General features: G+C 39.9%; 2 protein-coding genes across 2 annotated transcripts in view; both read right to left on the minus strand.

The window, feature by feature from the left end:
• The window catches only part of LOC119412782 (zinc finger E-box-binding homeobox 2-like), a 52,691-nt gene extending 52,510 nt beyond the window's left edge, over window positions 1–181 (minus strand). Inside the window, exon 1 of the mRNA XM_037679818.1 lies at window positions 89–181. Coding sequence (XP_037535746.1) covers window positions 89–181 — 93 coding nt within the window. The remainder of the gene's footprint in view (window positions 1–88) is intronic.
• Window positions 182–573: 392 nt separating this feature from the next.
• LOC119412783 (zinc finger protein GLI2) lies at window positions 574–14,009 on the minus strand (the record flags this gene model as incomplete). The annotated part of the gene is given in 9 exon segments (XM_037679819.1): window positions 574–695; window positions 2,128–2,277; window positions 2,964–3,104; window positions 3,387–3,494; window positions 3,646–3,814; window positions 5,347–5,545; window positions 5,643–5,738; window positions 7,239–7,471; window positions 13,939–14,009. Coding segments are annotated over 9 exon segments (1,289 nt in total), but the record flags the coding sequence as incomplete, so codon positions are not given.
• Window positions 14,010–17,686: the final 3,677 nt, after the last annotated feature.

Here is a 17,686-nt window from a genome sequence, read left to right on the forward strand (position 1 = left end):
ATATATATATATACTAAATAAGACTTAAAATTTTAGTTTATATGGTTTGTCATTGACTCAAATGACTTATTAATTTTTTTTAATTCACCAGAGTGGTCTCAGGGGCCAACAGTTTGCAGTCTTCTCTGCGCGCCTCCTCTTTCTCTAGCAGAAGCTCAGAGTTTGAACCTCCAGGGGTCATGGTTGAGCCAGGGGGTCGAGGGCCCGTGTCTCCACGATGTTTTTTGGTAATGTGGGCCTCGGGACCATGTACCGTCTTTACGTGTTTACGTAGAGAGCTCGGATCTGTGTACCGTTTAGTGCAACCAGGTATCTTGCAAACATAAGGTTTCTGTAAAAGAGTAGGCATTTCTCTTGTTTTACTGCTGATAGCATCACTTATATGTAACTTATGATCAATCTTTAACATGATAAAACAAGGTTTGTTTGCTATAGAGTAGAAAGGAAAAACACAATGTGAAAACTGCCAACTGATTTAATATTCACAGTATTGTCCAGTTTCGTTTTTTTAAATGTGTGTGCATTATTACCTCATTGGAATGAGTTCGGTTCTGATGTTTAGCCCGATCTGAAGCGTTGGAGAAGGCCTTGTTGCAGCCCTCGTGTTCACACACGTACGGTTTTTCACCGGTGTGAGAGCGCAGGTGTGTCTTTAAATTCTCCAGGCGAGAGTAGGCCTTATTACAGCCTTCAAACTGAAACAGAAATCATTCATAATAATTAAATAAATGCACCCAAGCTGCAGTGAAAACAAACATCACAAAAATATTAATTATATGAATGTTTTGCTAAAAGACATGCTGTCCCCACAGTCCTATAGTATTTGAGCTACAGCATATCACATTCATGACTACCGTATTTTTCTGATTATAAACCGCACCGGATTATAAGGTGCATTAAGCAAAATGAAACAGTCAGGTAAGTCAAACTTTATTCAACTCATTCACAATAAACACATAAAATCGATTCAAGGTCAGTAAGCCAAACCAGAATTAATACATAAGGCGCACCTGATTATTATAAGACTCACTGTTGATTTTGGGGAAAACTAAAGGATTTTAAGTGCACTTTATAGTCCAAAAAATACAGTAAATCAATGTTTGTCTCGGAAATCTGCCTTAGAGCTCATATACAGTAGAGGCATCATTAGACTCTTTGACAGGGACAGGAAGTTTTTATTGTAGTGCTAAATTATATAAAAAGACATGACACTGTCAGTATGAAAACAACTCCTTATTAAGGTAATATTGATCTGTCATGTGCTGATGAAGTTCAAATGAGAATATTTCTCAAGTCCTGACACTGACATTACTAGATGTAACAAAGTAAAACATTAAAACTTTCCTTGCCTGTCCTACATTTCATAAATGGCAAAGTCACATAAAATTGTGGATGCGTTTTAACAGCAGAAACAACAGATAAATCAGAGATTCACTTCACTTCCTTTTATTTTTATGAAGAGTCTGCAAAAAAAGCAGGGTCTGCCAATGAGCAGTCAACTAAAATACTTGTGTGCTACACAAAGATTGCTTGCTAATGAAACATTGTGTCATGTATCGTAATTATTATGCTCAATAATCCAGGTAGACAAATCTAATGAAGTTAAGTCAGGTCGTCTGGACAGATTAAAAATAAATAAATAAATAAATAAACTTGTTGAAATGTTTCGTCTTTAATCCAAAAGACTTCTTCAGTGTGAGGATCTGCACTAAACTCAGTCTTATAAATGGCCCTTTATCATAGTGGATCAACCAGTTTGTTGTTGACATCCAGAACTAACTGTTCACATGACCAAGGTGGACCATCAGCCTAACGACTGATCGTTAGCGTCCTGATGGCCGCTTGTTATTCACAGGGCGCTGAGTGATACTAGCAATAACAGCATTTGTAAGAAGGTGACAGGTGGACACGGAGGCTCCGCCCCTGTTTAATGATGGACGGTTTCTTTTCACAAAGATGGCCTCCTTTCTCCTCTCTCAAACCATCGTTCCTCTCTATCAAGGATGTGAACATCTTCATCCCTGAAAGAGTGACCGCTGGCCTGGAGATGAGTGTAGACCACAGAGTCATTGTGTCATGTACTGTCCCTGTTTCACATACAGTTTAAACAATATGAAATAAACTCACAGTGCATTTGTGTGGCTTCTCTCCTGTGTGTCTTCGCATGTGAACCACGAGCATGTACTGGGCTTTGAAAGGTCTCTGTTCTCGAGAGCACTCCTGCCAGTGACACACAAACTCTTTTTTCTCTCCATGGATGTGCTCATTGTTGATGTGCTAAACAAACAGATAAGTAAGAGAAGCATTTTAGTCAAAGTGAGACTAATGGATGGACCACTGAAGACCCTCGCAGTGTCCCACATTTACTATTTTCTGCTCATCCCAGAGTGGGGATTTTTGTTTCATTTATTATGTTTCTCACTTTGTACCCATTTTATTTCTCTATTTAATGTTCAGTGTATAATGCCATTACAGAGTATTAGTTTTATGTAACTTATTTCTAATCGACTGAGAAGTTTGGCACAACAGATGCCATTAAGATAACCTTTTTTCACAAGCTATCCCCTTTTAAAATCCTCTAGAAATGTCAACATTGTGGAATATGTGCAAGAAAGACCTTAGTTTTTTCTTGCTTAATCTTACAAAAAAACCTTCACGTTGCTTATTTAGCATTTCATTTGTCTTGTTATGGCTCCTATTTTGCTCATTTCATGTGTCTTGAGTCATTTTGTGTCAAAAAGTGTTAATGTAGCATTAATTTGTTAATATTTTTCACTTTTGAACTTCCATTTACTCCGATTCTTGCCTCATTCTGGGATGTACATTACGAATCTGGGATGAGATAAGGAACCACTGACAGTCAAACCTCTTGGCTTAGTGTGGGTATTCAGCAACTTATAAACTGATAAACTGCTTATATGATTGTGTCGTTGAACGGAACAGATTTTTTGTGTTTGATTTACATGAACCAGCTGGTCTTGTGTGTCAAACTCCTTGTTGCAGCTCTCCCAGCAACAGTTGGTCTCATAGATGGCCTCGGGCTCAGGCTTTCCATCCTCCTTGTCCAAGTCGTCTCTGCCGTCCAGTAGCCCCATCAAATGATCCTGCTGGGGGGGAAAAAAAAACAGCAAAGTGAGGCTGAGTTTATTTTGCACATTTATTCTAATACTAATTTTACCTTATTGTAACTTTTTACATTTTATCCTGATATGCTGAAAGCTACCCACCAGCTACAGCTTCATGAACACAGACTGTAAAATGCAGTAGATCCTACTCTTCTTGAATGTGCCTTTTTTTTATTGACATATTGCACACAAGTACTTTTATAAATCTACACAAGTTCACTTGAGGGGTTTAAATGTAATACATAAATAATAAGACATCACCTGAGTGCCAGTGGAAGAAGGACTGGCTACGTCTGCCTCCGACCTCTCCTCCAGGCTCTTCACATTCAAGCCGTCCATCACTCCTCCCAGCCCTGGCTCTGTTTTCAGCTGCAAAACACAACACAAGTGACTGCATCTCTTTTCAATCTGCATCTGTTAAATTATATTATCAGTGAATACCAACAAGTAGAAGAAGAAGCCTTATGGACACTGAATTTAGTCTGAATAGTGTGTGATGCGAGTGAGAGAACCATCTTACGTGTCCATGTTTGGGTGGAGCCTGCAGTCGAGGGTTGTGGGGAGGTAAACGAGAGGCTTGGCAGGGAGCAGGTGTGTGGCCACCCAAAGGTGTACCCCCGTTTCCTCCATACATGGACCCTTGTTGTCTTGAGTGGCAGTTTATGTTGCTGGAATAACTGAGAGAAGGACTGTAAAAGACATAAAGACTCAATAAGAAGAACCTCAAATTAAACAGCACTGATTGAAATACATTTACAGAAGTTTATATTTTGGCTCAGTGCCGCCTTTCGGTGAGAAGGTCGCTGGTTCGAATTCCAGCCAGGGACCTTTCTGGGTGGAGTTTGTATGTTCTCTCCGTGCATGCGTGGGGTTTCTCCGGGTGCTCCGGTTTCCTCCCACAGACCAAAAACATGCATGTTAGGCTGATTGGTAACTCTACATTGTCTCTAGGTGTGAGTGAGAGAGTGAATAGTTGTTTGTCTCATTTGTCTCTATGTGTCCCTGTGATGGACTGGAGACCTCTCCAGGATGTCCCCCGCCTCTCACACAGTGACTGCTGGATATGGGCACCAGTGACCCCCGTGACCCAAAAAGGAATAAGCAGGTAAGATATTGGACTGATGGATTTTTTTTCATTCACTTGAAATGTGTATTAATTTTGTCCACTAATTTCTACTTAATTATCATACCTCAGAATACACCTAAACAAAAGTCTTGATCCAGCCCTTACTTCTTTTAATTTAGCCCCCAAGGAACTCATCGTTATTGCAGCAATTCAAAGTAGTCAGATACAAGGATTAGTGCAGAAAAAGAACAGAAAAAAGCTGCCAAAATCAAAAGATAAATCTTTTCAAGATCTTTTGGTACCACTTTACTATAAAGCTCCCCTTATAGATGGCTAATAGTTTATAGATACATTATTAATTCCTCTATAAACACTTTATAAATCATTAATAACTGCTTATTATGCATTAATTAAGGGCGACAGAGACAAAACTGACCAGTTTGTTGTCAAATAATGAGCCAAATCTGTTCACCTATATTTTTCATCTAGAGTTGTTATATTAAACATTTCAGACTAAGTTACTACCTTGTAAGCACAATAAGCATTTGTAAACCTATTTCTTTAGCATATAATATTGTACTTTATCACTGCATTTTAAGTATCTACAACTAATATTATATCCTAAAAAATTAGGTTTACAAATGCTTATTGTGTTTACAAGGTAGTGACTTAGTTTGAAATGCTTACCTGTAATATAACAGATGAAATGTATAGGTGACAGATTTGACTCACTATTTGGCAAGAAACTGGTCAGTTTGTCTCTCTGTAGCCCTTAATTAATGCATAATAAGCAGTTATTAATGATTTATAAAGTGTTAATAGAGGAACTAATAATATACCTATAAACTATTTATTAGCCATATATAAGGGGAGACTTATTGTAAAGTGGTACCTATCTTTTAAATAAAATAAAAAACTGGTTCAAAACAATTCAGAAGATTACAAGAAAGCCATGCTCTTTTGAAGCAAAGTGTAAAGAAGTGAGCCATTTTGAAATGTACTAGATAACAATTTAAACTGCATATTGTTTATGTTGTGTTTTTGAAATTATTACATCTATACAATACATAAATAAATAAACAATACATTTAATGGTGGAGGGAACGTAGACAGCACTTTCTGAGGTTGGCGAACATCGATTTGAAGACATCGTACCTCATGGCGCTCACAGAGAGATGACCGTAGGAGCTGGCTCCGTTGGGGTTGCAGCGCGAGTTGACAAAGGCCACCAATGAGTTAGGAGAGGTCCGAATGACAGTCTGCAGGTCTACACTGGCATCAGATAAAGGTGAGATGGACAGAGCTCTCTTTTTACTCAGCTTCAGCATGGAGCGAGGTGTCGAGAACCTCGAGCCTAAAGGAGACAGAAGACGATACGAGAGAAAGTGATTATCATCAGCAAAGGTTTTGTGACAAGACTAGAGTTACATTTAATTGGTTTCTTGTCTCACCGTCACCGGACTCGATTAGTTCCGAGCCAGGCTGCGAGCGGCAGAAGTTATGATGAGACATCATGTTCTGGTTACAGAAGGAGGCACTGTTGCAACCTGTAGAATATTTAGGACGTTCAGAAGCTCTGAAATACAACTCTGTTGACAGAAACATAAACACCAGGTTTTTGGGCTCCATTAGCTCCAACTGTGAGAGTCAATGAAAAGAATATTTTAAATTGTGTGCTTCCTAAAACAGTGATTAAAATAATGTGTATAAAAACCTTAAACAACGTGAGATTACCAACAAACATTTCAACTGAATTGTGAGAAAAAAGTTTGGGTTTTCTGCTGTGAAATGCAGGATTCATTTATTATTTTGAATTAATGAACTGGATTTTTTGTGTTGGACTTTTAGAAACGTATAGACAGCAGTCCCTTGCTACTTTGCGGTTCGACGTCTGCATACTCGCTCTATCGCAGTTTGTGAACATACAGTCCATAATATTGTTGGCAAACAAATAAAATAAAATAAACAATTGTACTGGACACATGATAGTCAAATTTAATATCACTCACGTGATCGGGACAGTACTGGATACAGAACTGTACAGTAAAAAGTTAACAAAAAAAATAAAATACTTAAGACAGGCGCTGCCATTTTGTAGTTTTCTCTCAGTAAGCCTACACTATGGTATATTCCCGCTCATAATGACCACATTTCCCAGAAGGCAACAGGGCCTTGTCCAGAAGCCCTGTTTCCTTCTGCTGAAAAATAAAACAGAAGTAAAGTTTTGATCTGATCGGCGCCCAGCGGACGCAGAGAAGCCGCACTGAACCCATCGAACTGGAGCAAAACCGAAGCAGAACCGGAGCAGAACCAGACCTCCAGACCCATCGGTGAATTTTAAGAGCTGGTAGCCAGCCCTCGAGAACTTATAAGCGCAAACGCACGCTGAAAGCTCCGGAGCTGTTTCAGTAACCCGTCGGGACTTTTTTCATCCAGACTTTGACACAAATCGACCACCTATGGTCCCAGCCAACAGAAGGTCCCCCCCACCACCACCATGCGCCTCGGTGCTCAAGAGCTGCAATGGACTGGACCAGAACCGGACCTTCAGATTCAGCGATGAACCCAAGAGCAAGTAAATAAAATATATACAAGCATGTTGTTCAAGTCAAAGTCAAAGTTTCTTTACGTATTTGCCATTTGCACCACATGTGGTCCCAGTTATATCCAACAAAAGTATAAACTGTTGAGAAAAACAGTAATAACATCTAAGATATGAACTAAGAAATACACTAAACTAAAAATACGCTAAGCACTAGTAGTACAAAATCAATACGCCGAGGGGAAAAAACGAGGGACTACTGTACAGCAAGTTATTTTATCTCTATTTTTCTTGTTCCTTATAATCTATCCTTTTATTCAGCTGTAAATTAAAAGTGCAGAGAAGATTATGCTTCTCCAGAATAGTAAACTGGCCAATTGTGAACTTCTGACCACTCCTTTTGTTGAAATCTGTGGAGTTTCAGTTTCTTACTCTCAGATATCCTTAAATCCTAATCAACAGCAGCTTTGAGATTAAGGAGGATGTAAAAGATACTCTGACTCACCTTCTGTAGGCGGCATGCCCCTGTGGCTTAACATACTGTGTGGTGGAGGGGCCTGAGGTGGTCTCATATACTGGTTCAAGCAGTGGCCATTCCCCTGCCCTGGTCCTGGTCCATGAGTCATGCTGGGAGTCATGGGATTATACATGGCGTGGCAGTCCTGGGGAGGACCATCAAGGAGCGGGGCTCGCAGTGAAGGCACATCGCTGTAAGGAGGCTGGTCTGACGGGACGAGGCTGCAAAAGCCAGAGAAACATTAGAATAAAACCAAAATCAACAAAGAAAAACGACCGCTGACACAAATAAAAATAAAAAAACCAAGGACTGCAAATACATAAAGTATACAAAAAATAAAGGCCTAGCATTCCATAATGAAAGCTTATCACTTTTAATGCCATCATTTTAGGTTAAGATCATCATAAATTGAGAAATGACAGATTTGTATCCATTTGGTCAAACCTTGAAAATAACATGTGCAGTCTAGAGCTGGACTATTCAACTAAATTGCTCAGGGGGCCACAGTTACTGAAAGCCAAGAGAGGCCGGACATCCAGCAGTTATTGTCATTATAAGTTTGTTTTATGGTTTAAAATCTAGTTTTATTTAAAAATAAACCCATTGGTGGGCCAAATTGAGCTCACCTGTGGGCCTGATTTGGCCCTGGGTCACCAGTTGAATAGCTCTTATCTAGAGTATTCATTCTACTCTACAACCATGTTCAATTTTAGTTCAATAATATAACTCATGTCTCCCTCCGACCACTAGATGGTGTGTTACCCTTTTCTTGTTCCAAACTGTGGAAATTTACTAATCTGGGGTTTTCCCCTGCTGAAACAGAAAATATGAAGCTTGGAACTTTCCAGTCTTCCATAAAGTTCAGTGGATGCTCTGTTGCTTCTTCAGTCTGGCCCAAAATCTGCCTCTCATCCATTCATTTTCTCCGTCTCTCAGGGTCTTTTTCTATTCTGGATCCCCTTTTTCTCCCCTCCTAAATCGTCTTTTGAGTTCTTTAATTCTTTCAATCACGACGTGTATTCCACACAGGAGCTTAATCTGTCCTCTCTAATCCACGGTGCTGTTTCAACCACCCCCTTAAATTACTTCCCACCCATTCCCCACTTTTTTCTTCTTTTCTTTTCTACCATTCATCCCTTCAGTTGTACTTTTCAGCCCCCCTCTGTCCGTTCTGACTCTTTCTATCTTCTCTTCCTCTGCCCCCCTCTCCTCCTGTGCCTCTGTCCTGCCCAGCCACCTTTCTCTCCAACCCTCCCTGCCTCTCCCTCTCTCTGGGTAACCTGAGTGGGGCGCGAGGCAGTCATGCAGAGCGCAGCGGGGCCTGGTCAGCCTGTAATTAGCAGCTGTCAGAGAGAGGCTGAGTCCACCAGCAACCTGGGTGGCATGAGGAGAGGAGAGGGAAAGGGGGAGGAGTGAGTGGCTGAGTTAGCACAGTGTCCACAACAATTGCACACAGAGCTGGACTTTTTGCATCCTCTGGATATTTGTGAGATGAAAATAGGAACTGTTTCTGGACCTCTAGGCCAGGGGCGTCAAACTCACTGACAAAAGGGGGCCAAAATGAAAACCTTTTTCAAACTAAGGGCCAATTTCAGAAACTACATTAACTCAAATCAAATACCCAACCTCTTTTCTTGGTTCCTCCACAAGAGTTTGATTAGTCACATTTCATGTTCTTTGTTGTGCTTTCGACATCATAATCAAAGATTACTGAAAAAAATTCAAGAGATGGAACTATTTTACGTTTCACATATCATCTTGAGGGCCAGATAAGATGTCAACGAGGGCCACATTTGGCCCCCGGGCCTTGAGTGTGACACACATGCTCTAGGTTGAGTCTTTACTTTGTAGATGACTGCTGAGTTTTATGTTAATTTATTCATATTTTGTTAAAAACAAAACAAAGGAGAACCAGGCAGACAAAATGTCAGGTCCAGGTGCACTTTCTGGAGGAAAGACAAAAAAAAAAAACATGTTAAAGATAGAAATAGTTACAAATACAAACAGTTAAGAGAGGAGCAAGTAAAGAGCAGCAGAGTGAGGACATGTGTCAATTACAGCAATCTAAGTCTACAGCAGCAGAACTATGTGAACAACAAAAATAAATAAAAATAGTGAAGACAATCCTTCAGTGCAACAAGATGAACACGAAGGACCTCCCTCAAACAATGTGGCAACCATCACCCATGGGTTTTGTTCTTCTATACGTTAGCACGTGAACATTTTTAACACGTCCTCTGACACTTATTGACTGATGTCGACTGAACAAAATCAGAAATGGCACAAATCAATGGTTTTGGAATCGGTGGTGCACATTGAGAGATTTGTCAATGAACACATCTTGAAAAAGACACTCAAAAATCCATGCACACACATTAGTGGAAATTGTAGTCCAATAATTTAATCTTTATTTAAAGGTGGATTTTTTTTTTCACAAACATGGGCTCATTCAGGTGTCTTCTGGCAAACTTTGAAATCTCAAAAGCACTTTGTTTTTACAGCATATAGCTTCTGACTGCTCTGCCATAAAAGATTGATCGGCAGGTGGTTGTTTAGATTTGTCTTTCTGTAAGGATCTCCCCTGTTCACAAATAAACAATATTCTCATCTGGCAAAGGCTCTTTATCACTGATAACTAATATTTTATTTTTGAAGTCTGGTGGTCAGGTAACGTCTTCTGTTTGAAAGTAATGGATATGTGCTCTTAAAGTGTAGAGGAAAAATATCATCAGTTCATTATTACCATTAAAAATTCATATTGATAGCACTGAGAGACCGCTACAATATGTGAAAATGGTTACAGAAGTAAATTAAGCAATCGTTAGTAAAGACAGTGCAGATTATCAGAATGTGGTTAACGTTTATATTTTAATGACCATGAAGGACATAAAAAGCATCAGGAAAACTCTGAATGTAACAGTAGGATACAATATGTATGTAAATAAGAGACTTCAGTTGAATATTTCTGACAAGAATTGAAATAAATAACAAAAAATATATATATATTTTTTCCAATGTGAAGGTTTATGACTAGACTGATAAGGAAAAAAAAGAGTATTAATTTGACGCTAAAACCCTGAAATAGCTTATAAATGTTGTTGCAGTCACCGTGCTCTTTCTAAAGTCTTAATCAAACCTTGTGTTTACATCACACTGTCGATGGGAGGAATTAATGTACAGAAGTAATAAATAAACAAAGTGCTATGTGTTGTCATCATTGTATATTCCCATACAAAGATGAAAATGGCTCTCTGCATTTAACCCATCACACCTGGGATGCACCCAGGTGGAGCAGTGGGCAGCTATGTGGGCACCTGGGCAGCAATTCGGGATTGGGTGTCCTGCTCAGAGACACCACAAGATGTGCAATGACCGGGGATTGAACCCAGGACCTTCGGGTCCTGAGTCAGCTACCCTGCCCCTACACCATCTCAATCCATAAATCATCAGAATATAAAGATTTATTAAAATCCAGCACCCACCATTATAGTCCTAAGTTCCTTTAACATGTAATCACTATAGCAGAATATGATGGTTACCATATTTTTTGACATATAAGTTGCAGCTTTTTGCATAAATTTGCAAGTCCTCTGACTCATACACCAAACCATCCATCCATCCATCCATTATCTTTACCCGCTTATTTCATTTTGGGTCACGGGGGTCGCTGGTGCCCATGTCCAGCAATCACTGTGCGAGGGGCGGGGTACACCCTGGACGGGTCGCAAGTCCATCACAGGGCCACATAGACACAAACGAGACAAACAACCATTCACTCTCTCACTCACACCTAGGTACAATTTAGAGTTACCAATCAGCCTAACATGCATGTTTTTTGGTCTGTGGGAGGAAACCGGAGCACCCGGAGAACACCCACGCATGCAAGGAGAGAACATGCAAACTCCACCCAGAAAGGCCCCTGGACCGGGGTTTGAACCAAGGACCTGCTCGCTGAGAGGCAGCAGCTCTACCAGTTGCGCCACCGTGCTGCCTACACCGAACCAACTAATATATGTTTTTCCCCATATTTATAACCTAATTTTTGGCTGAAATCTGACGATTTCACTCATTCTGACATGAAAAATATTAAACATTACCATTTGCAGCCACTAGAGGGTCCTCGAGCATTATGGAAAGTCAAGTGTCTCATTAATAGGTAATAGTGGCTATTAATGAGATACTTGGCTTGCCATACCAAGCCACCTTCGTCTTGCTCCGGAACTCCTGGAGCAAACGTCAAATCAGCTGCATTTCAGCGTGCTGTCCAGGTGAAATGCAGCTGATTTGACCATTAAAGTGAATTTGTTAAGGAAAAGTTCAACTGAGACACACCTTTACTATAATGTCGAGCAAACAAATAATTGTTTTTAGGTGGTTATCTTGTGAAATGTCGAAGAAATGCACAGCGAGTCCCCCATCTGCGCAGCCGCAAAAGTTCAACTAAGAAACACCTTTGCTATAATGTTGAGCAAACAAATAATTGTTTTGAAGTGATGGGGGCCGAGATGGTGTAGAGGCAGGGCAGCCGGCTTGGGACCCGAAAGTCCCAGGTTCGATCCCCAGTCACTGCACATCACGTGGCGTCTCTGGGCAGCACGTCTCATCCCCAAAATGCCCCCCGGGCGCTTTCAATAGCTTCCCACTGCACCACCTGGTGGTGGATGGGTTAAATGCAGAGACTAATTTCACCATTGTATGGAAACATACAGTGCTGACATTGTGATGACATTATTATTATTATTAATCTTCTTAAATTCTTGTTAAAGTCCTCTCGTGAATGCTCTCGCGACCGCCATTTGGCAGCCATCGATTTTCGGCACAAGTTTCCTGGTGGTCAGCAGTGACGCATAATAGATGCAACTTATTTATGTTTTTTTCACTTTATTAGACATAGTTGGACTGATACGACTTATACGGCAGAAAATACGGTATATGTGTTTGTTTTTTCACGTTCGGCCCAGGCAAGTGTAAAAAAATAGATAATATAACAAACCAGTTACAGAAACACCTGAACACATGGATGATGAATGCCGAAGGCTGATAACGTCAAGGACGGGACGAGTCAGAGGCAGGAGAGTGTATTACTGATGGAGGAGTATGCTAGTGAGGACGATTTCAGTGGAGAAAGTTCAAGTGATTTAATGGATTCATTTGATGACTTATCTGCAAGCAATGAAGAACAAAGTAGAACTGTTTGGTGTGAAATTATTGTTCAGCTAGAAGGTCCACGAGAAGACTCATCAGTCCTGGAAGGACCTTACTGGCTTGAAAACACTGACTGGTATCTGACAGTATTTACAATAAAATAACATTTTCATAGGCAGCACGGTGGCGCAACTGGTAGAGCTGCTGCCTCTCAGCGAGAAGGTTGCCGGTTCAAATCCCAGTCCGGGGCCTTTCTGGGTGGAGTTTGCATATTCTGTCAGTGCACATGTGGGTTTTCTCTCCGGGTACTCAGGCTTCCTCCCACAGACCAAAAACCTGCATGTTAGGCTGATTGGTAACTCTAAATTGTCCCTATGTGAGTGAGAGAGTGAATGGTTGTTTGTCTCTATGTGTTCCTGTGATGGACTGGAGACCTGTCCAGGGTGTACCCCGCCCCTCACACAGTGATTGCTGGACATGGGCACCGGCGATCCCGTAACCCAAAATGGAAGAAGCGGGTAAAAGATAATGGATGGATGGATAACAATTTCATTAAAAATAATCTGAATGTAAGGACTGTTTGCTTTTAAACCATCTGGAGTCGATGGACACGCTTTCAAATCACACGAGTAATTTCAGTCGCTGTAGTAGAAAACACACAGCCGATCTGAGACTTCATTTTAATTTGTGTCAAAAGTAAAGACTATACTAACTAACTATATTATATACTATACTAAGGGTGCACCAATTGCAGTTTTCTGGCCCCTAAAATGTCTGACCTGCCAATTCCGATTTTGGCCGATTCTGATTTCGTTTCATAAGCAACACTGTCAGGTGTTATAAGGTCACAATGCACCTTCAAATTTCCAATGTTATTTTATTGAAAAAAATACCCTTGAACAATATCCTAGAAACAATACAAACTTGTTTTAACTGGCCATGAGGTAGTGCTCTGAAATATAAATGAAGTTTAGACAATTGTTGTTAAAACTACAAAAAAAAAATGGGTAAAATCGATTTCTCATGTAAGTATTGGCCGATTGCCAAGCACCCAAAACTAAGGAAATCGGAGCTGATACTATACTATACTAACTATAACCCAATCATTTAAATTGTGCTGATAGGTCAAGTAAAACCAGAGATATGATAAATAATCCACAAATAATTCAAATGGCTGTCCCGCTTGATCCCCGTCATGACATCACATCCCATATCTGGAAGTGAAGGGCTTTTTCCAAAGCAGCAGCTTGAAAACTCAAATAAATACATTTTTAAAACAAGTTTGCATTCCTTTTCAACATTTGCCACAGAACACAATTGTTTATTTTTTTTGTCTCCATCATATTTTGCTGGATATGCAATATGAAACAATGGTGGGTCCTTCAAAACAGTCTGTAAGTAAGCCAATATACAGTACATTTGCTTTCCTGCAGATTCATGACCGCTGCTGTAATATAAGGAACTGCATGTTTTATGCTCTAGTTGGTGGGAAACATACACTTTTCTATTTGTATTTAATAGTTCTCTGAACATGCTGTCTTACCCTCTGGGGGGCTGACTGGAGGAGTTCTCGTAGTAATAGAGCCCCTGATGTGGCTGCATGTCCACTGGCATTGGAGCTCCTCAGACCTCCAGCTCCCCTTCCAGCCTGGACCTGACACAAAGAGACAAGACCAAGGTTAGAGAGGAGAACTAAACAGTCCCGACTCAGTGAAACTAAACTAAACTACACACAATTGTGGTTTGAGAACAAAAGAAACAACTTGTGGGATGTTAATAACAGACCAAACCAAAGTAGAAATAACAGTTTAGGAACAAAATAAACTTTGAAGCTTGAGTCAAGCTTTTTTTAAACAGTGCTGGGTCAAAAGATTACATCCGGTGGTAGAAGTTAAGCATTATAATGTGAGGGAGGCTTCTTAAAATGGGACATTTCATTAGGAAAAAAAAATGTAAAAAGTAAAAACTAACTACAGCAGACATGATACAGTAGAATACAACACACAGACAATAACTGTTTTTAGTCAAATTAAAATGCCAGCTCCAACAACTTTAAACTGTTTCTTTTGCAAAAGATCAAATTTATGTCTTTAAGCTGAGAAAACCCATTTTGCTAAAAGTAAAGATACAAAATGCTGAAATGAACCCCATGCATACTTTATTCATTCTGCAGTCATTAAGTACTTTAAATACAAACAGTGTATCCAAAGCAAAACTTCTATCTGAATAAGGTGGATTTATTTCACTTATTTGTAGTGTATGAATGGTTTTATTAGATCTAAAGTTCTGAATAAGAAGCAAGGTGGTCAACACAAGTAAGAGATATATTACGGTAGTAAGGTGATGGTACTGATTTGCTCCAATACAGTTGCAAAGATCAGACAAATGCAATTGTGCTTCTTTAACATTGCTCACAGTTGCACCTTTCATGCAGGAGATGGATGTGCATGGGGGGTGAAGAAAGTTTGGGTTTTGCCTTAAACCTTCAAGGAAGAAAGTTGGGGGATGCTTGCAACAAAAACTGATGAAAACATGAGCGCAGAACAAGACAGCCTTTTGTGTGAAACAGATTGAGAGGGTATCTTTCAGCAGGATTGTATAGGTAGGGTACAACCAGTGGAGATTTCTTATAAACTACTCATTAAATCGAACCACGTCTGTGCAGGTAGCATAAGGCCGAGATTGTGGGTTCCAAGATGTTTCAAAACTAATTACAAATAATAATTGGAAAAACTGCATGTGGAAAAATGCACATTTTCTTTCAAATTCCACTGTCACCATTTTAGTTCAGTTAATGTCATTTCTGTTTTGAACTTGCTTGGGTATGTGACCTGTGCCGATAAAATTAAATTCAGTTTATTTCTATTGCACCAAGTCACAACAGAAGTCGTCTCAGGGCACTGAACAGAAACATTCACATAAGAATCCCATTAATAAAAGTTATCTATCTAAGGAAGTCAGATAGCATTGAATCTTTGGTTCAATGCAGTTTTCTATCCTGAGTAAGCACAAAGGAGACAGTGGAAAGGAAAAAATCCCTTTCAACAGGAAGAAACCTCCAGCAGAACCAGGCTCAGGACAAGCAGCCATCTGCTTCGACCGGCTGGGTTTGAGAGGACAGGAAGGAGAAACGATGAAACAAAAAATGACAGGTCCTGGTGTACTTTCTTTTGAAAGGAAGACAAAAAAAAATAAAACATGTTAAAGATAGAAATAATAAAAAATGCAAACATGTAACGTAGAGCAAGTCAAGACAGCAGCAGAGTGAGGAAATGTGATCAATTTGTCCTCCAGCAGTCTAAACCGGTAATCCAAGCCAACCCCAAACTATAGGATTTATCAAAAAAGAAAGACTTAAGTCTAGTCTTAAAAGTAGATGATGTGTCAGCCTCACAGACAGAAACTGGAAGATGGTTCCACAAGAGAGGATGGTTATCCTCTTACCTGTCCGATTGATCAACCTTCTTGCCTACATCTATGTACAGAGCCCATTCCTGCCCTGTTCATTTTGGTGTCCCACAGGGCTCTGTTTTTGGGCGATTGCTGTTTCTGCTCTATCTGCTCCCTCTTGGTCCGATACTTTCAACTTTTAAGAATATATCCTATCATTGGTATGCTGATGACATCCAGTTGTATATTTCTTTTCTTCCAAATGAAGTTTCAAAACTACACATTTTACTTAACTGCTTGGATTCAGTTAAAAGCTGGATGACTGAAAGTTTTCTCCAGCTAAACAGAAAAAACCCCAAAGCAATCATTTTTGCTCCAAAAAAACCCAATGCAATGATAAAGCAGATCCTTGGGCCTCTTGGTCATTTTGCTAAATCCTCAGTTAGAAACCTTGGGATAACCTTTGACTCAGGTTTTACTCTGGAACCTCATGTAAAGTCTCTGGTTCGTTCCTGTTTCTACCATCTGCGAAATATCGCCAAGCTTAGCCATACTGTTTCTCGTCCAGAATTGGAAATATTAATTCATGCTTTTGTTTCGTCTCGCCTGGATTTTTGTAATGCTCTGTACACTTGTTTAACCAAAACCTCCCTAGACTGGTTGCAGTCTGTACAGAATGCTGCTGCTAGACTCCAGACTGGATCTTCAAAATTTTGTCATATAACTCCACTTCTAAAGCAACTCCATTGGCTCCCAGTTCATTATCGAGTGGATTTCAAGGTTTTGGTTTTGACTTGGTGAGCTCTGCATGGACAGACACATCTCGGAACTTTTACATCCCTACATCCCAATCAGGGCTTTGAGGTCCTGTGATCAAGACCTGCTGATTGTCCCCCAGACAAAACTGAAAACTAAAGGAGACAGAGCCTTTTCTTCTGTGCCTCCAAGACTCTGGAACTCCCTTCCTCAAACTCTCCAACCAGTGGACTCAGTGGCATCTTTTAAAGGCCAGCTAAAAACTCATCTTTTTAAATCTGCCTTTGCTTAAATTTGTTTTGTGCACTTTTTTATTCTGTTTGTCGAAGCACTTTGTGATTTTTATCTTGAGAAGCACTATATACATACAGTTTTACTTACTTACAAGAGAGAAGCTTGATAACTGAAACAGCTGTCGCCCTTTCTAAAATGGAAAATATATTATTGCTGTACTTGAGATATGCGTAAATATGAATCCAGAATGACACCATCTAGCAAATTTCTTGCCTTTATAATATTTGCTTTAGAAATATATCTTTTTTTTTTTCCTGCTGCTGTAACATATAGAAATCCCTTTGTATGATTTTTGGCATCATTGTGATGCTTCTTTATAAACACATGGCTGGAATTTTCAATGACCTCATTCCAGAACAATCAAAATCAATTTTCACATTGTCACTCTTGTATCCAAAATTAGTTTGTTGCTGGCCAGGTGATAAAGCACCAAATTTCACCAAACTATATTACAGTATTTATCATTTTGAAGCTACTGAAATGGAGAAGTAGAAAATAATACAACTCAGCTTTGAATAATTCTTCATATTGTGACTCATTTTGGCAACACAGTTCATGTAAAGGTCTTAATTTTTGTATTTTCTGTCTGTTGTGAGCTACAACCTTCATCATGCAACAAAAAATGTCTTTATGTGACAAAGATTCAAGCCCACACTGGGACGGCTTCTGTCTTGCAGGATGAAAGCTCAATGGTTTCAGTGTAACAGCCTACCCGGCCCGTTACGTGGCAGCCCGGGTGTTGAAAGGGCAGCAGGGACCTATTTAAGCCCACAAGTCACCACGGGGCATTTTGCTACAAAGGCTCACAAGTGTCTAAATTATGTGATCCGGAGGCTGCTTGCTCACGTTCA

Source organism: Nematolebias whitei, chromosome 7 (genome assembly GCF_014905685.2).
Source record: "Nematolebias whitei isolate Nwh7 chromosome 7, NemWhi1, whole genome shotgun sequence".
NCBI classification, from domain to species: Eukaryota; Metazoa; Chordata; class Actinopteri; order Cyprinodontiformes; family Rivulidae; genus Nematolebias; species Nematolebias whitei.